The 17,561-nt window shown below is 46.1% G+C and overlaps 4 protein-coding genes across 4 annotated transcripts; 2 read left to right on the top strand and 2 right to left on the bottom strand.

Annotated features, from left to right (window-relative positions):
- Positions 1–2,141: 2,141 nt before the first annotated feature.
- Positions 2,142–5,854, top strand: BGW36DRAFT_431356 (chitin synthase; the record flags this gene model as incomplete). The annotated part of the gene is made up of 2 exons (XM_046220970.1): positions 2,142–5,700; positions 5,754–5,854. 2 exons carry the CDS (start codon positions 2,142–2,144, stop codon positions 5,852–5,854), a joined length of 3,660 nt encoding a protein of 1,219 aa, XP_046068125.1.
- Positions 5,855–8,813: 2,959 nt separating this feature from the next.
- BGW36DRAFT_400216 (uncharacterized protein) lies at positions 8,814–11,111 on the top strand (the record flags this gene model as incomplete). The annotated part of the gene is made up of 3 exons (XM_046218610.1): positions 8,814–9,480; positions 9,534–9,829; positions 9,885–11,111. The coding sequence occupies 3 exons, from the start codon at positions 8,814–8,816 to the stop codon at positions 11,109–11,111; spliced, it is 2,190 nt and encodes a 729-aa protein (XP_046068124.1).
- Positions 11,112–12,827: 1,716 nt separating this feature from the next.
- On the bottom strand, positions 12,828–15,212 carry BGW36DRAFT_303365 (uncharacterized protein; the record flags this gene model as incomplete). The annotated part of the gene is made up of 6 exons (XM_046211871.1): positions 12,828–13,366; positions 13,415–13,585; positions 13,640–13,739; positions 13,791–14,376; positions 14,518–14,593; positions 14,699–15,212. Coding segments are annotated over 6 exons (1,986 nt in total), but the record flags the coding sequence as incomplete, so codon positions are not given.
- A 539-nt stretch (positions 15,213–15,751) lies between these two features.
- On the bottom strand, positions 15,752–17,304 carry BGW36DRAFT_387047 (uncharacterized protein). The gene is made up of 5 exons (XM_046217066.1): positions 17,170–17,304; positions 16,905–17,110; positions 16,764–16,841; positions 16,257–16,711; positions 15,752–16,195 (listed from the first exon to the last, which is right to left on the bottom strand). Exons 1-5 carry the CDS (start codon positions 17,184–17,186, stop codon positions 15,926–15,928), a joined length of 1,026 nt encoding a protein of 341 aa, XP_046068122.1. The 5' UTR covers positions 17,187–17,304; the 3' UTR covers positions 15,752–15,925.
- Positions 17,305–17,561: the final 257 nt, after the last annotated feature.

Below are 17,561 nucleotides of genomic sequence, written 5' to 3'. Positions count from 1 at the left end.
CGCTACATAATACATAGGTAACGGGGACTGGTGAGTACAACTTTTTCTTCTTCTTATTAGTGAGTATCTTGGCTCGTTTGAAAACTTTTAATACGGACGGCGGCTCTGCGCCTCGTATCGGTAAGTATTTAACATTTATTCAATGGCCGTATTCCCAGCCAAGACCTCGTGATCCCGGATGTGGCTAAGAATAGGTCCCAATAATTATCCTTACCATACGATTCAGCCTGTCGCCATTTTTGCATTTTTTTAGCTGAAGAAAAGCTAATTTATGAAATTACGACTACGTATTTCAAACTTACAATGGGAAAAGCTCAACAATATATCGACTTCATTTGGTCGGGTTGTCTGATTGCTGCGTATTAAAGAATATGCTCCTATCAGCTCAAAATCTCAAGTGAAGCTCTCTGCGATGCCTTGTTAAGCCTGCAGAAATGAAATGAAAAAAGGGTCGACTGGAGCCGCTAGAAAGGCAAACCCACTCGCTACGCAGAACTCATGATTGGATTGACACGATAGTTCGCAGTGGATTCGCTCTTGGCTCCGAAGTTTTTTTCTCTTCAATAACATCATCTGTTTGCGTATTTTACATTCTTCTCTCAAGGTGCTTCTTCCCTTCCAACATGCTTGCATGTTGGTGCTAACAATGGAAACAAGAAATGTGTCATTTGCCACACTTGTTTCTGCTGCCCGCATATGTGGGGCATCAGGTCCCTAAGGTCTCAAAGCCCAGAGAGCGGCGTAAGCAAGATACAATAATCATCATTGGCCCCACAATGTGTATAAATTCAAGTGTGCGGGTAATGGTATTGTTGAATAAACACAAAATAAATGGGACAGAATAACCACGAGCTTTCTGTATATGGACATTGGTAGTCAGCCTCGTAGACAGCCTCGCAGAGAGTCTCAAATTCTCTTTCCCCGCCTAACCAGCACTGTTTGACGGACTCCATAGGCGCACCAGGTATGCATTTTTCTGCCTTCAAGAACAGTAACGATGTACCCAGAACATGTGTGACTTGTGCTGGAAAATAAACAAGCAGGGTCATCTGACCGCCATACCAAGAAGAGAATGAGAATTAGAATCATGAGTAAAATTATTATTATTACAAGTCCGGCAGCGTCGGGCGGCTGCTCAACACAGACCACCTTAGTCAGCCACTCACAGCGCGCCGCAGACGGGCCAATCAGCGGCGCCTTCCTTTGATTCGCGTTGCTGGGGATCGTGCTTTCCCTCTTTCCCAATCAGTTAGTAAACACAGCTGACTAAGGGCTAGCATGGTGGTAGAGCAGAATGATGCTGATGCTGCTTCCCTGTACCCATCCCATCTCGCCCTCCAAACATCCTCGTTGCTCTATCCCATTGCGTCTCGCAATAATAAAAATAACAATGTGGCTTTAACCCGATCGCGCCGCCTGAATCAGAGAATATTGCCTCGACCAGTCTCTGCTAGCGGCTCGGCGGCACTAGCCTTGCTTCCAAGCGACGGCCCGGAGTCACTCTGCGTCTGCCCAGAGCGTCCCCCCTGATCCCCTTTAGGGAACAGCGCAGTGCTGTTGTCTCAGGCCTGAGAGCCCGTAATCCGGTCCCAAGTCTAATTCTGCACCCCTCCAGCGAACCTGCAACTTCATCGGCTTCATGACCGCCACTGCGTAGGCAGGCACCCTGGATTCATTTTCCATCATCCGCATCCCCTCTGCCGCTCGTTGAGGTGCCTGTCATACTACTCCTGTCCTTCGCTTGCACGAGATCCGTCCCCTTTTTCGCCCTTTCCCTCGTTGATACCGCCTAATATCTAACCTAGCCGATCGATCAATCGGCCAAGCCTCGTTTTGTTTGCAAATATTATCGATTTATTCGCTATTACGCTCGTCCAGAATCGTGTATTTTTATTAAATTTCGGAATTCGCCTACGACTATATTTCTCTCGTTGATATTTGCGATACTTTTAGTCCGACGAAGAATCGGAGTCTTTGCCAGCCGCCATTCCGTGCATCTCAATGTCGACTGTGTGAAGCTGTATTATAACATTGGATTCTTCCTTGTGGCAGGTCAAACCTCGTGGTAAGATTTTCTCTGTACCGTGGAATGTGAAATCTGGGTTAACATTCCCCGCAGACCCGTGTATATATCACCCGCCATGTCGCTTCCACAAAGACCGGCCAATGCGCCATCTTCGCGACGTGAGGAACCACAGCCGGGATTCAGAGAATCATCGAGACGGCGGCGCCATGATGTTGAATCCGGTGCCTACACCGACGTACCACAATCACCATACTCCCCGACGTCTCCAAGGAGACACTCCCAATCGCATAGACGCCATGTGTCTCAGTCCTCCGCGAGAGCCGCTGCTCCCAATCCCTCGACTGGCTTGGGTAGAAAGATATCCCTCGTACGCCCGGAAAGACGCCAGCTAGATCCCGATCATCCGAATTATCATTATCTGCAGCATGCGCAAAATAAGAATATCGCTACATACCCATCCACAACTGGCCATGATCCCATTCTGGATGGGACTGGAGAGACCGAGACCCAGAGCACAGATAGCTCCTTGAAGACGGCCCATAAGACAAATCTTTACGGAGCGGAGGGAAATTTGAACAAACCGATGGAACGAATCGAGAAAGCTTCAACGAGCACTCGCGAGAAACGGAAGATACATCGAAAAGGCTCCAAAAGACATGCAGCGTCGCAGGATAAGCGCCAGCAAAAGGCGCGGGAACAAATACATCCACCGAGCTTATGGTACGCCTACTGCGCGGTAGTGACCTTCTGGGCTCCCGACTTTGTTTTGAAATGTTTTGGCATGCCTCAGGTGGACCAGCGCCGAGCCTGGCGCGAAAAGATGGGTCTGATCAGCGTTATTTTGCTCATTTGTACCTTTGTCGGATTTTTGACCTTTGGTTTCACCGCGGTCGTATGCGGCTCTACCACCGTGCGTTTGCAAGTTAACCAGGTGGATAGCGGCTACATGATTTTCCATGGTGAAGCTTATGATCTGTCCCGGTCCTCCCATCCACCTGCCACTGGTATCCCGGACGGGTCTAACGTTCTTTATGATCTTCCAACAAAATATGGCGGTCAAGATGGCAGTTTTCTGTTCCAAAACGTCAACGGCGCCTGCAAAGATATTATTACCTTGGCAGAAGGTTCCGACGTACCAACAAACAGCAACGGCGATCTCGCTTGGTATTTCCCCTGCAACACCTTCAACCAAGATGGTTCGTCCCAACCTAACGAGACTATTCCTTATTATTTCGGCTATTCTTGCCATCTTTCGGGTTATGCACGGAATCAATTCTACAGCTTGAGGTCTTCTGGCGACGTCTATTTCACCTGGGAGGACTTGAAGAACCAGAGCCGCAACCTCATCGTGTACTCAGGAGATGTGCTTGATCTGAATTTGCTCAGATGGTTCAACTCAACCCAGGTTAAATATCCAGCCCTTTTCGACGAAATTCGTGAGAATGCGGATGTCACTGGAACAGACGTCACATACGCCTTCCAATCTTCTGAGGACAAGAAGGTTGCCAAGTGCCTTTCTCAGATTATAAAAGTCGGCTCTATCGATACTAAGACTATAGGTTGTATTGCCTCACAAGTGGTTCTCTACGTGTCGTTAATCTTTATCTTGTCCATTGTGGCTGCCAAATTCTTTATGGCTGTGATCTTCCACTGGATATTATCAAGGAAATTTGCCCCCGAGCGGACGACAATGACATCGGATCGCAAAGCTCGTGCTCAGCAGATTGAAGACTGGACAGATGATATTTATCGCCCTGCGCCACGTCTTGCCGATGCCCCTGTCCCCGATCGCACTGAACGCCTGAATAATAAACGTGCTAGCTTCTTGCCGACCACCTCTCGTTTCTCCAGCCCATATGCAGTTAGTGGCAGCGGCAGGACTAAACTTCAGCCAACCACCATGGCTAACCAAAACTCAACGTCTCGTCTTGTGCCTACAACCACCTCTGGCTCTATATACAAATTGGGACAAAATAGCAGCAATGCTACGCTCAGTGCTGACGCAATGTCTCGCCACAATGACACTGATAGTAGAGTCAGTTTGATGATTACTCAGTCTGACCAAAGACATTCAACTCTTGTAGGCTCTAGCGAAGGCCCAGCTGGGTTTATTCACGAAGCTGTCGTGCCGCAACCACCACCAGAATGGCAACCATTTGGTTTCCCATTGGCTCATGCAATGTGTTTGGTTACATGTTACTCCGAAGGCGAGGAAGGCATTCGAACTACCCTAGACTCGGTTGCCATGACAGACTATCCCAACAGCCACAAGACGATTGTTGTCATTTGCGATGGTATGATTAAGGGCAAAGGCGAAGAGTTTTCCACTCCCGAAATTGTCATCGGTATGATGCGGGATTTCGTTGTACATCCAGAGGAAGTTCAACCTTTCTCCTATGTAGCTGTTGCTAGCGGCTCCAAGCGACACAACATGGCCAAGATTTACTCCGGTTTTTACGATTACGGACAGGCATCGATCGTTCCTGTCGAAAAACAACAGCGTGTGCCGATGATGGTCATTGTTAAGTGCGGCACTCCGGAAGAGGCCAAGGTATCAAAGCCTGGAAATCGTGGTAAACGAGATAGTCAGATCATTCTCATGTCGTTCCTGCAAAAGGTTATGTTCGATGAGCGTATGACGGAACTCGAATTTGAAATGTTCAACGGGTTGTGGAATATTACTGGTATATCGCCTGACTACTACGAAATCATTCTGATGGTGGACGCCGATACGAAGGTCTTCCCTGATAGTTTGACACACATGGTCTCCGCTATGGTCAAAGACCCGGACATTATGGGTCTCTGTGGTGAAACGAAGATTGCTAACAAAACCGACAGCTGGGTCACTATGATTCAAGTTTTCGAATACTTCATCTCTCATCACCAGGCCAAAGCGTTCGAGTCTGTCTTCGGTGGTGTTACCTGTCTTCCTGGTTGTTTCTCTATGTACCGCATTAAGGCGCCAAAGGGCGGCCAGAATTACTGGGTACCAATTCTCGCCAACCCTGACATCGTGGAACATTATTCAGAGAATGTTGTTGATACTCTGCACAAGAAGAATTTGCTCTTACTGGGTGAAGATCGTTACTTGACAACACTGATGTTGAGAACATTCCCCAAACGAAAGCAAGTTTTCGTTCCCCAGGCAGTCTGTAAGACAACTGTGCCAGACAAGTTCAAGGTGCTTTTGTCTCAGCGTCGTCGTTGGATCAACAGTACAGTTCACAATCTCTTTGAGCTCGTGCTGGTACGTGATCTTTGCGGTACATTTTGCTTCAGTATGCAATTCGTCGTTGGTGTGGAGCTGATCGGTACTTTGGTGCTCCCTGCCGCTATCTCCTTCACATTTTACGTCGTCATCATTTCGATCATTAGAAAGCCGGTACAAATCATTCCATTGGTTCTTCTTGCACTTATTCTGGGTCTTCCTGGTGTTCTTATTGTCATCACCGCAAACCGATTCGTCTATGTCCTTTGGATGTTGATCTACCTGCTCTCACTTCCTGTATGGAATTTTGTCCTTCCGGTATATGCTTACTGGAAGTTTGATGATTTCAGCTGGGGTGATACTCGAAAGACAGCCGGTGACATCAAAGGAGGAGGACATGGAGACGCGGAGGGAGAGTTTGATAGCAGCAAGATTACTATGAAGCGCTGGCGCGATTTTGAAAAAGGTACCTCCAGTTTTCCTTGATTTCTGTAGGTTAGTGCTAACAGGCATCTATAGAACGACGACTTAAGATAAGCGGCGCGCAAGGGCAACACGCAATGTTTCCTTCAGGGGGCTACACCTATCCCGGGGGATACGACACCTACTCCGATTACTAATTAAAACGGTTCTATCTTGTTCATATAATGATTTATTGTTTCCGGATATATATACTACCGGGTATCCTCGTGCCATTTTGCTTTCTCTAGTTTTGGAAATATGTATCATGGGTGGAGTTTGCTGCGACGACATCTATCTTGTACGTGGCTTCGAGTACAGGTGCATGACCTTGTTTTGAGCTAAATCGCGATTGAGCTTGAGTATTGTTTTATTCATTCCCTTCCAACCTCTACTTGAACGACTGGTGTTTCTCATCTTATCGGTGTATATTTGTCGCAAGATCTATGCGTTTCTGCCTTTGATATTTTAGTCTTCAGGTTCCGCCTGTGAATATACGCTATTCTTTTTACGTCTTGTCTCCATTCCAGATCACCCGATCGCGTGCATATATGGCTAAGTGACACATGCCACGGGCTACTTCGGCATTACCCGGGTGAACGAACGCTGTAGCTGACTATCAATCTGTTTCAAAATGCAACTGTTATGACCAGTCACATTCCATTGGCCAGCCGGCCTCATTTCTGCTCTTGGCGACTAGCAGCACCAGGCTGTTCAGCACTCAGACATGACTCAGGCTGAGTTCTCCCTCCGCGCTCCAGTAATAGTTTAGTTTTATTATCACATAACTGCGTGATGGGTTTTTGCATCTGTAGGCTGACACAAGCGTGACTTGTCACATTCGTGCTGGGTCTGCCCGCGCTCGTCCATGCAGCAATCTCGATTTAGCCCTGTGACCCCTGTCTGGCTATCGTGACGGCGGCTGTTAATGGCTGATCCGCTGGTTGGCCTTGGGAGGGGAAGAGTATACGTAGCTTCGTTTAATGATTAGCCAGTGGGCTAGATTCATGAAATAGGCTAGAGTGTCAGCCTGATAAACTTCTGTTTTATTACATGATAGTCTTGTTTTAACTTATCGATCAATCATGATAATTATAGCGACTTGTATTGGTTTAAGCCCCGACTGGACATGGGTCTGCAATTGCATGCATCATGTCGGCCCCTGTCGGTTCCAACAATTATTCTGCGACTGACAATAATAAGGCACGACCGTGCTAATTTCATTATTTATGATTCAATACTCTTTAGTATTATCTTGATGCCCAAGTTAGTATTTTTCAAAAGATATTTTTCGCATTTGTGGTATTTCCACCTCACCGCTATTTGGGTCAGATATTGGTCAAAATGGCGGGGCTCTTTAAAATACTAATAATTACATACTGCATGACGTCGCGATACTCCGTCAATGGCCAGTGACATGTATTGGGTTAATTAAACATCGTAAGAAGTTAGCTGCTAATGAATCGACGAATTCAGCCATAAAACACGAGTCGACCGCAAGTGGCAACCCACACCGCCTCCGCATTACTCAATCTTATTCCAACTCTTACTCTTACTCTATGACAGCCTGCACCGCAACAGCCAGCCTCAACTCACGAAGCCATACTCGTGACGGAAGCCAACTGCAGGTGCAGCGTGGGCTAGCTCATAACCTTTTAGCCCTGCTTGCTAGTTCGCTGTTACCTGTCACTTAACCGGTCGCTTGGCGTGGTTGATTTAACAACTCGCATATGCGTCGCAGATCGGTCGATGTCATCACGCGCTGAGAACTTAATAATTAAAAAAGAAACCAAATCCGATCGTTGTTTCTGTCGCTTTCCTGGAGACTGACACTTTACAGTCGACTAATTACCTCTTTGCGCGCCCTGCATGACGCCCGGCCCGCACAGCTGTTGACCTGACCTGTTTCTGGAAGCTCTCCTCCGCCGCGCAGCCCGGATAAGAAGGCGTTTATAATAGCTTCTCGCTGAGTCAGTCAGCCACTACTCTTTTCGCCTCTTATACGTCCCCTCCGCAGTATATAGGCCTGACGAGCCCCGGTGCGCGAGCCTGCTTGCTGGCCAGCTTTGACCCCCGACTTATCAAGGCGTGTACCCGCCTGTCACCCCCTCCGCTATCCCCGCTCTGCGCCTGAGTGTGAATCTGAGCTCGAGCCCTGCAGCCTGGAGTGAGAGTGGAAGTGGACGTGGAACAGTGGAGGTTGTGATTCTTCCTGGTACAGACCTGCTCTTCTTATCGTGAGTGTTTGCTTGTTCTTCTTTGCGTTACGCAGAGCGCATATTTGCAGCCGATTCAGCTATCCCGATGCCTTGAATCCTAACGACTCTTTTCCTTGGCCTTCAACCCTTCCATATCCCACCCCCACCATACTTAAATTTCCTCCGATGGCTTGTTTGCAGCGTTGCAGTATTGCACCGTGACTTCTTGGGCGAACCCAACCTCACCGGCTGGCTGGAGTTGACTTTATTCGCATATATTAATGCGTGTCACTGCCTTGCTCGGCGATAGCCCCGCTCCCCGGCCATTCATTTACGCAGTTGGTTTTCAAATCTCCGATGACCGTCTTGTTTCGGTTCTTTTTATGTTATTTTTCACTCAAAGAATGTTTATTCACTTTGATTATTTTCTTCCGCTTGAGGCTAACCATTTCCATAGTCATTCAGTGTCTTGACAAGTGATAATTATATACAAAAAGCATACAGCCTAGCCTCTATATGCGAAAAGCGGTTGTCGACAGCTATCACAGAACCGGATAACTTGATGGACAAAACTTAAACCTAGGGATCTCTTTAGTGCGGGTCTACTTGTACGACTCAAACCTCGTCTTTGCAGCTTTTGGGTCTTACGGTGTCGGGGGTTGTTTGCGTATATTTCGGTACGACGATACTGCTGGGAAATATCCCATAGGCCCTGTGTTACCACCTTGCTTAGTCGAATCGAGATAGATTCCGATATCTCAGGGATAGCGAGCTCTACTCTCTTTGGTATATGGCTGATTTTGCGTGGACTTTTTTCCGCGATGGATCATCAGATGTGCGACTGCACGGATTTGTGGTGAGAAGAAAGAACGACAACTGACTCTGGAACGCCGATTGAAATAACCGCCAACAACCTATCAATATGGAGGAATCATTGGGTGCTGGATTCGACCGCATTCGTGCGACTGTCATACCCCCAACAAATTTCGAGTCTTCAATAACGATGTCGCCGCTGCTTACTCGGACAATGAGTGACTTGGAGAATCCCGCCTACTTGCGTTTAACAAGTATTGATCATGGAGATGGCTCTGAACAAACATTCTTCACCAATAGAGCCCACGCTGATAGCGAGAGTTCGCATATACCCGACTCTGACGAATCCGACAATCTCGATCTGGAAATGCCTCATGACTTGGATCAAAGCTCTCGTTCGACGAATTCAGAAATCGCTGAACGGATGCCGCACCTTGCTTCTATACTGCAGCAATTTACCAATGCTTCGACAATGGAAGCAGAATGTGATGATGATAATGAAGACAGGCTCGTCGAAGACTACGACTCTCTCACTTTCGACTACTCGTCCCCGGTAACTGATTCCGACGATGAAGGCAGCGACCCGGACGACACTCGCAAGTTCTACACAGGAATGTATACGCGCATTGGAAATCTCGACGACGATGATACAGACTATGACGATAATATGGACAATGAAGAATCCTGGTATGGCGATGAATTTCGCAATTCAGATCGTTACTGGGGTATAATGGAGCCAGAGGAGACTGTCGACACCCATTTTGCCGCTCCACCGAGTACGTTTATATCTGGTTATTATGGATATTTAGTTACTGACACTATGTTCAAGCTTACGAACGCAACCTCACAATAGAGCAATTTATTCGTCTTTGGCGGATCAGATCTACAATGACCGATAACGACCAAGAACGCTTTAACTTTCCTCAGCCGGATATTGAAGCAGCGAATGTGGCTTTTTGGGATAGACCGGAGAGGATTATTAGTCCTCAGGATCATGATGCTGATTTCTATGATATTCAACAAATTCCCTGGCGCGAGAAGCTAAACGTTCGTCGTGAAGACGCACGAATTCTCCGTGATGCATGGTATACGCCGTATCGTAACCTGAATTACTCTAGGAACGGCGTATGTGATTTCTTTTCTCTTTTGTACAAGGTAGAAAATGCTAATTTGATGGTAGTTCCAACAAAGACTACCTAGCTCGGAGGTCTATTTTCGACCGAAGGCCATGTATACAAATTTAAGAGCCACGATCGAGCACTTTCAGCTTCGCAATCTCATGTCGGTTACAGCTTCAAACACCGTGCAATTTGCGCATGAGTCGAGGCTGGTCTCATGGATTCCAACTTACGACACCGTTTCGTGTCCGATTGATCTCTCCCAACCAGCTATAGAGACCGGCTTCCAAGGACCCGTGAAGATCTCGACAATCCGATCGAAATTCGGAGTCGCCGTTGTCGGCGGCTTCTGCGGCGAGTATGCCATGCATGTCGAAGGTAGCCAAATGGGCAACACATATGGACTCGTTACGAAGCATATCAACGGCATCACAAATCATATCGATATCACCCAAAACCGCACAAACAGCTCTCCCATGATCGTCTTCGCGTCAAACGACGAACACATCCGCGTTCTCGACTGCGCGACCAACAAATTCATCTCCGACCACGAACTCTCCAAACCCGTCAACTGCACTGAAACCTCCGTCGACGGTCGTCTCCGCATCGTCATCGGCGACTCCCCTGAAGCCTGCGTCCTCGAAGCCGACAGTGGCAGACCCGTACAACGCCTCCGTGGACACCGCGACTTCGGCTTCGCGTGCGCCTGGTCGCCCGACATGCTCCACATCGCAACAAGCAACCAGGACAAAACCGTCAATATCTGGGACGTACGCATGTGGCGGATTCTACAAAGCATGGACTCCGACCGCGCCGGCTACCGCTCCCTGCGCTTCTCCCCGCTCGGCGGCGGTCCACGCACCCTCCTAATGTGCGAACCGGCAGATCGCATCGCCATCGTCAACGCGCAAACCTACGAGACTAGACAAGTGCACGATTTTTTCGGCGAAATTGGCGGCGCGGACTACACCCCCGACGGAACCTCCATCTGGGTCGCGAACACCGACGACCTGTTTGGCGGATTCATGGAATTCGAGCGCTCACAGTACGGCCTACGATACGGTTCAACATCCGGCGTGGGTGGTAGTTCCAGCAATAAACGGAGACGAAACGCCTCATCTAACGATGATGACAGCTTCACTCCGCACTGGTACCACGACCTACCACATGAATGGATGACCGAAGCCGGGCTCGCCTCGAATCCGCGCTGCATCAGCAGTACCCGCGAGCGCGATCTCAGGTTCATGCAGGGTTTGAGCGACGAAGCGCGCGACAATCTCCTCATCTAACCACAATCTCGACACCATCTTCGTCCATGTAGTTACTTATTCTAGACCTTTTCTTTATTCCATCTGTGTAAGCTGGATATGTATGTGGGAGGGATCCTTGCTAGAGTTTCCATGGGAGGCTATGTTTTTTTCTGTTTCTGCTTGTTTAGAGTTGATACCCCCGGCATATGATAACTTACACATGTGTACTACATTGTTGTTAGGTGGATATTTGTTTTGATAGGATCGGTTGCGATGTATATAGCCATCCTCAATCAACCAGTTCGCTATAGTTCTATCTATTATTTCAACGTGGATCGTGGTTGAATATTGGCCCAGGAGATTTGTACTTGATGAATATTCGAACGAAAATTATTAATAAGTCAATATAAGCGATTGCTTCGGTGCAGCCATGGTCTGGTGGTTAGGGCACATCACTCGTAAATACTACGCTAATGATGGAGTCGAGATCACAGTGCAATTCCGCCTTTTTACCTGTTTTCCCCAGCTGTTCTTATGTCAATCTGATTGTTGCTAGTAATTCGACTTGTCCTAGTAAATAGGCGTCGTCGATTTTTGATTTGATTCATGTTGCTCAGCGGCGTTGTCGCGTCTATTCAAAGAACACATTCATCATCAAGATTGCTAGAACAAGACCGGTTTGTTATACCAACGTCTCTTTCCTGTCCTTTTCAATTTAGGTAATTAATTGAAGGAACTCAATTATGGAGAGTCATACCATGCGTAGTTCTGGTATGAATGTATGTTATTAGGTTTTGTATGCTTCTCTTCTCATTGTGTACAAGCAGTTTTCGTTCTTCACTAACAGAGTGGTGATGCGTTGATAGGGGCCATGTTGGCAACCAATTGAAGAATGAAATCTCCATATGTATACACTCAGAACCTGCTTATAACTTGCTGTTAAAATAACCAACTTAGCACTGAAGTCTCATTAACGCTTTCTTCATGTCCATATGGTATTAACTCTCCGCGGGAAGACCTCCAACGACTCGACTGGATGCATCCACCAGACCCAAGACCATCAGGGCCTTTGATGGGAAACTCTGTGTCGATCCACCACAAATTACGTGGTCTCAGTTCAGCATCGAGGTGGTCGAAGAACATCTCAACAAGCTCAGAAATATCACCATTTAGGCTCTCCAAAAACAGATCAAACCGAGCCACTATTTCCTGTAGATGAAAGAAGAGGACATCTTCCTCGACTTCGATTTCCATTCTGCTTTCCTCTGGAAAAGACCGAATTTCGGGTTTCAATTTGAGGCAAGTGTGCGTCATTTCAAGGCGATTAAACACTTCAGCCACAACCACGGCTCGCCAGTGCCTTTTTTCATCGTCGATCGTGCAGTCAAGACTTCTAATCATTTTCTTGACGGTTTGTTTTTTGAAGTAGAAGGGCACATAATCAAGCCGCTGGAACAGAGATGTAATAGGACTGAAACCACCGGGTGAACAGTGGCATTGAGACTCCACATCAATTGACGTATCAAATGCGGCTTCAAGTAGCCTTGCCGCGTGAACTTTGAACTCGTGATCGAATTCCTTATCAAAGCTAAATTCACCACACTCATTCATGAATTCGAAAGACAGAAAGTGACCTGGTCTGAGGCCGACATTCTCATGAAATTTATTGGAATCAGCTCCATGCTGCATCAAAAATGACGCAATTCGTATATTGCCATTGGCGCAAGCTTTCATCAAAGGTGTATACCCGGAGCTGTCATATGCATCAATGTCCTGGAAGCCAGCCGCGAAAAGCTTTTGTACGAAGTCGATGGTACCTGTCCACAATAGACTCGCAAAATAGTGGTATGGTAACAGTTTTGGGAAAAGAAATTTATGTCGAGATAAACATTCAATGACGACATCTTGAAGCTCTGGGTTATCAGTACATGCTGTCCGGAGACTTACCCGACGTAATTCAGTGTTCTGGCCTGGTGTACTACATGTATGTTTAAAGAGTTCCCGGCAGTCACCCGATAAAAGGATCCTTATAGTAGGAATACATTCGATGTTAATGGCATACTCGACGGGGTAAAACCCACCAGCATCTCTTTGAAACCTATCATATCCTTTGGATATCAGTAATTCAACCCCTTCAGGCCATGAGGCTGCAGCTGCAAAATGTAAAGGAGAATTTAAATTGTCACTCTTCATTGAGTCGTGATCGTCGTGGTCTATGAACTTTTGCAGATCATCTGTTGATCTTCGCAAAACAATATCGCAGATGCCTCCATAGTCTGTATGTGTATAGTAGACTTGTTAGATTCCCCTATATTTCTAGGAGGACCTTTTATAAATCTCACCTAATATGGCTTCCGGCCAGTAGTGGATACATTGGAGAATGACTAACGCTCCCATCTTCCGCCCTTTTGGAGGGCCGGTCCATGATAATAGGGTCTGTCCTGTGAGAGCATGTGAAACAGCCTTGTCAAGCAAAATTTTAGTACAGAGTTCACTTTGTGCCGTCCTAAGATCTATTTAGCAAAACACATTTATCAAAAAGACAACAATTCTAACTTACATCAGACGATTATCCATTACTTCAGGGTCGATTCCCCATGATATCAAGAACTCGGTCATCTTTGTGAAAAGGATCTCATATCCCGGCATGTATAGCTCAGATTGAAGCTGGTACCGTTAGTCCGAATAGCCTTAAGTATGTTTTATTTATGTTCTTACATGGAGCAGTGTTTGACCTCTTGAATCAATATCACTTGGGGAAGCCCTTCCAGCATAGAAGTTTTGCAGTAGTAACCTTCGTGCCACGTTGAACAGATACTCTTGCTTTTCTCTAGAAGGTATCTCTTTTATGTCCGTGGAATTTCGCGTCTTCCGATATCCATAAATATCCACAAAGAAAGTTTTAAGTGGCAAGGCCTTGACTCGTATCTGGGCTTTGAGTGAAGCTTGTATAGATGGGGCGCTTGGATGTTGTTGAAGCGAGAAATTTATCTCGATCGCGTCAAAAAGCCAGGTAGTTCGTAATCGTATGTAAATGCTCAAAAAATTATTTCTGTCAATTTTACACGTTGTCTTAAAAGGCAGTTTGCTCTGGCTCCCAAGTTGAACAACTACAGTGTTCCCTGCAAGAGTGAGCACTCTTTTCCACTCAACTTTACTGAAGCTAGAGAAGTTTATATTTGAGTTATCAAAGCGCTGTAGTCTGTGTCCTTTATAATGCTTTTTTGCACTTCTTGGATTTCTTTGTTGGTTTCCTGTTTGCGGTATAGCTATTGCGTCGTTGCTTGAAGAGGAGTTAAGTTGCCTCGGTATATTGGCACTTCTTGTAGTCTTAATGGATAAGTTAAATTCATTTCGTCACCCGGTACATAGAAGAAAACTCACAGCAGTGGGAGGCGTGCTTTGTATTTTGCAAATTTCTCCATTTGAAGAGGTCGTTTGTGACGCCGATTGAGTCACAGTAGAAATTACATTCTCGTTCATTTGGTGGTGATTCTCCAATATGCGAGGCAAAGCTGCTTCTTAATTATAGTTAGAATAAAGTATGTAAATAAAAGGGGATAGGGAATATTTACCAAAGTGGACAATCCTATCATTCATTAATGCCAAATCGCGATGTATATTACCCATTCGACGTAGGGATTCGTTCCCTAACCACAGGTCCAGGGTTGCCTTAGACCTTTCCAGTTCGCTAAGCGCCCTCTCAATACTGTCCAGTCTCTCCTGTCGGCGAAGTTTTCTCCATATCCCAATCAATCCTTTGCCTTCGACTTCCTGTATCATATTCTGAAGAATATCGTCCAAAATTACCGCTTGCCGGAAACAATCTTTCCACACTTTCTCCAATTGAATCGACGTCACCGCCAAAGAAGCGCTCTGGCTATCTGCCGGTTGGGGTCCGTGTTGATCGGCGGCATGCTGTGAGGTAGAGGCGGCAACTTGAAAAGAATCTGCATTGTCTGCAGTCACTTTTGCCAGATATATGAGATTTCGGATTTGGCTGTGTGCTCTTTGGAGACATTCCGGATATTCGCGAGATTTGCGCACCAGAGCACTACCTCGTGAAACGATTTTAAAGCTCACCTCTGCGAACTGTAAAGCGGCCGCAGCGGCACCTAACACAGCCAGAGCTTCTGCCATTCCGCTAAGATAGTAGCTCAGAATTGTCTCAGGTAAGACACTCTGGGTGCAGTTGTTCCATCAATTTGAGTGATGAAATTGGAAGTGAAGTTTGATGAAGACTCGTTGTAGTGCAAAAATTCCTTGAACAAGGCTGTGAGAGACTCAGACGATGCCACGTAAAGGGGCTGGGTTAGTCTGCCTTGTGTGTTGTCCATTGGGAACAAGGCTGAGAGATATGCAAGGCTGAGGAACGAACCCTGCAGGGTTTTATTGGCTAGGAGGAGATCTCCGTGGTGCTCTTAGCTTTCAAAGTGCACAGAATGTACTACAATTCTATGCTAAATATATTTACAGTTTAGAAGATATCATTGGAATCTTAATTGAAGAGAATCCCAGAATTCTTGTCCTAACGAATGGAGTTTGCCAAAGGGGGAAACTCCATGGGGCCAATCAGCGTCGATTCGAGGAAAAGAAAGAAAAGATAAGCACACAAATAAAAAACTAATTATATGATAGCTGGGTTTATGCAGTTCATTTATTTGCTTACGATATGTTGCTATACAGTGTCCGTCGGGATGCAAGTTAAAAGTCCAAAACTAATGACTCATATTCCGTGAATTCTTTTTTCTTTGTATGGAATAATCCTCAATTGTCTGATCATTAACTGAAAATTGAAAATTCATTTTCACTTGAAAAGCCGATGCTTCTATTTAGATGATCGCCATACTTTCTCAGACATGGAAGGTTGGCCGTTGAAAAAACGCCGCTTCAGCTAGTATCGCACGAGGAATTTCCTCCTCAATGCTAGGACCTTCCGGTTGCCATTGAAGAATTTTCCGTGCCCTATCAGATGATGTTCGAGCATTAGTTCCCCAAAGCACGGCACCTCGATGAGTTAAAAGGTCCGCAATTTTTGGTTGAATCTCCTTAGTGGAGGGAGAGCTGATAAGCCCTCGGGAGTAGGCAAAATCAGACATTTTGTTCGAAATTTCACCGAATGACTGTACAGAATAAACGTTTATCAGATAAGTGCCACGCAAGAATGAGAGATTCTAGACTTACGAGCAGCCCGGCGTTGGCAAAATATATGCCATTTTCATTCCAAAGCAATTGGTTTGTGTTGCGAGAGGCTTCCAAAACCAACATCACAAGAAGACGCGTGATATCCGAGATATGGATATGACTCCAAGTACTTGAACCCTTTCCTACCTGAATGCCGTGGCCATGCTGTAAAATTGCTTTTGCCAAATCGGGAATCTGCATGCTGCGTTGATTGACGGGACCTCTTCCTTGGCCGTAAATTAGGGGTCCGTACAGAATCGCCGTTCGGACATTTGGTTGACTCGAGGATAGATTTGTAACAATCTGGTCAACGACTCTCGCCGGTGAGGCAATTATCTCTCGAAGTTCGCCGACTCCTTCTAAATCGTTGAAGATCTTTGAATTGTTCTCCCCGTAGGTGTTGGCCGCAATCTCTGGACCGGAGAGGAGACTGGCACCAGAAATCTGAATCCAGACTGTGATTCATGAGATTTCAATTTTTATAACAAAGATTACCGGGTAGAATACCTGGATTCACGCGTTGTGTCTTGGATAATCCCTCGGCAATGGCTTTTGCGCTAGGTACATGGTTTGAACTTGCGAGGTCTGTTGTTTTTAGTCAGGTATGAAGTTTCAAGATAAATCAATGCAGAGCATCAAGTAACTCACGAAGAACCACGTCGGCTTGGGAAGCCTGTTCCTCTATTTCAGAGACAGAGTCCAAATTACCGATGAGCGGTTTCACGGCGGGGTATTGCTCAGCAATGAAAGCTGCCTGAGCCTCGTTTCGCACCAGAGCCACAATACTTGACGCAGCTTGAGCTTTAGTGAGGCCATAAAGAACATCACCACCAATATATCCCGTAACACCTGTTCTTAGGTAAAGTGAGTATGTGGTGGTTCAATGTTGATCTCAAGGACCGATAATCATTACATGAAGATACGGCTCATCTTTGCTTAAGTATGGTGCGGGTTTGGGATTTCTTTGAAATAATGTTCCAGGATTGATCCCAAGGTCAACCAATATTCGATTTAAATGCTCTTGATATCGTTCGTGGGTATTTCTCAGTTGAATAATTTGTATATCGTTTAGGTTAACTTAGTCATAGATAGAATGGGTGATTAATAAGCCAACATTGACTGTGACGACATGGCGTTGTGAATACGAGGGCCAAGACATCGAATGTGACATTTTGTTTACTGGAAATGTGATTTCGAAAATGCGGGGACGAAATTATGCTAACATATCAATTGATAGTAATTATATTCTATACGACAGTGTCTATTTGTATCAATGCATCATATGAAAGTTATTGTAAAGTATAA

This window comes from Talaromyces proteolyticus, assembly GCF_021365285.1.
Source record: "Talaromyces proteolyticus strain PMI_201 chromosome Unknown BGW36scaffold_11, whole genome shotgun sequence".
Classification (NCBI taxonomy): domain Eukaryota; kingdom Fungi; phylum Ascomycota; class Eurotiomycetes; order Eurotiales; family Trichocomaceae; genus Talaromyces; species Talaromyces proteolyticus.
Note: the sequence above shows the minus strand (reverse complement) of the source record. Positions and strands in the feature narration are given on the sequence as shown.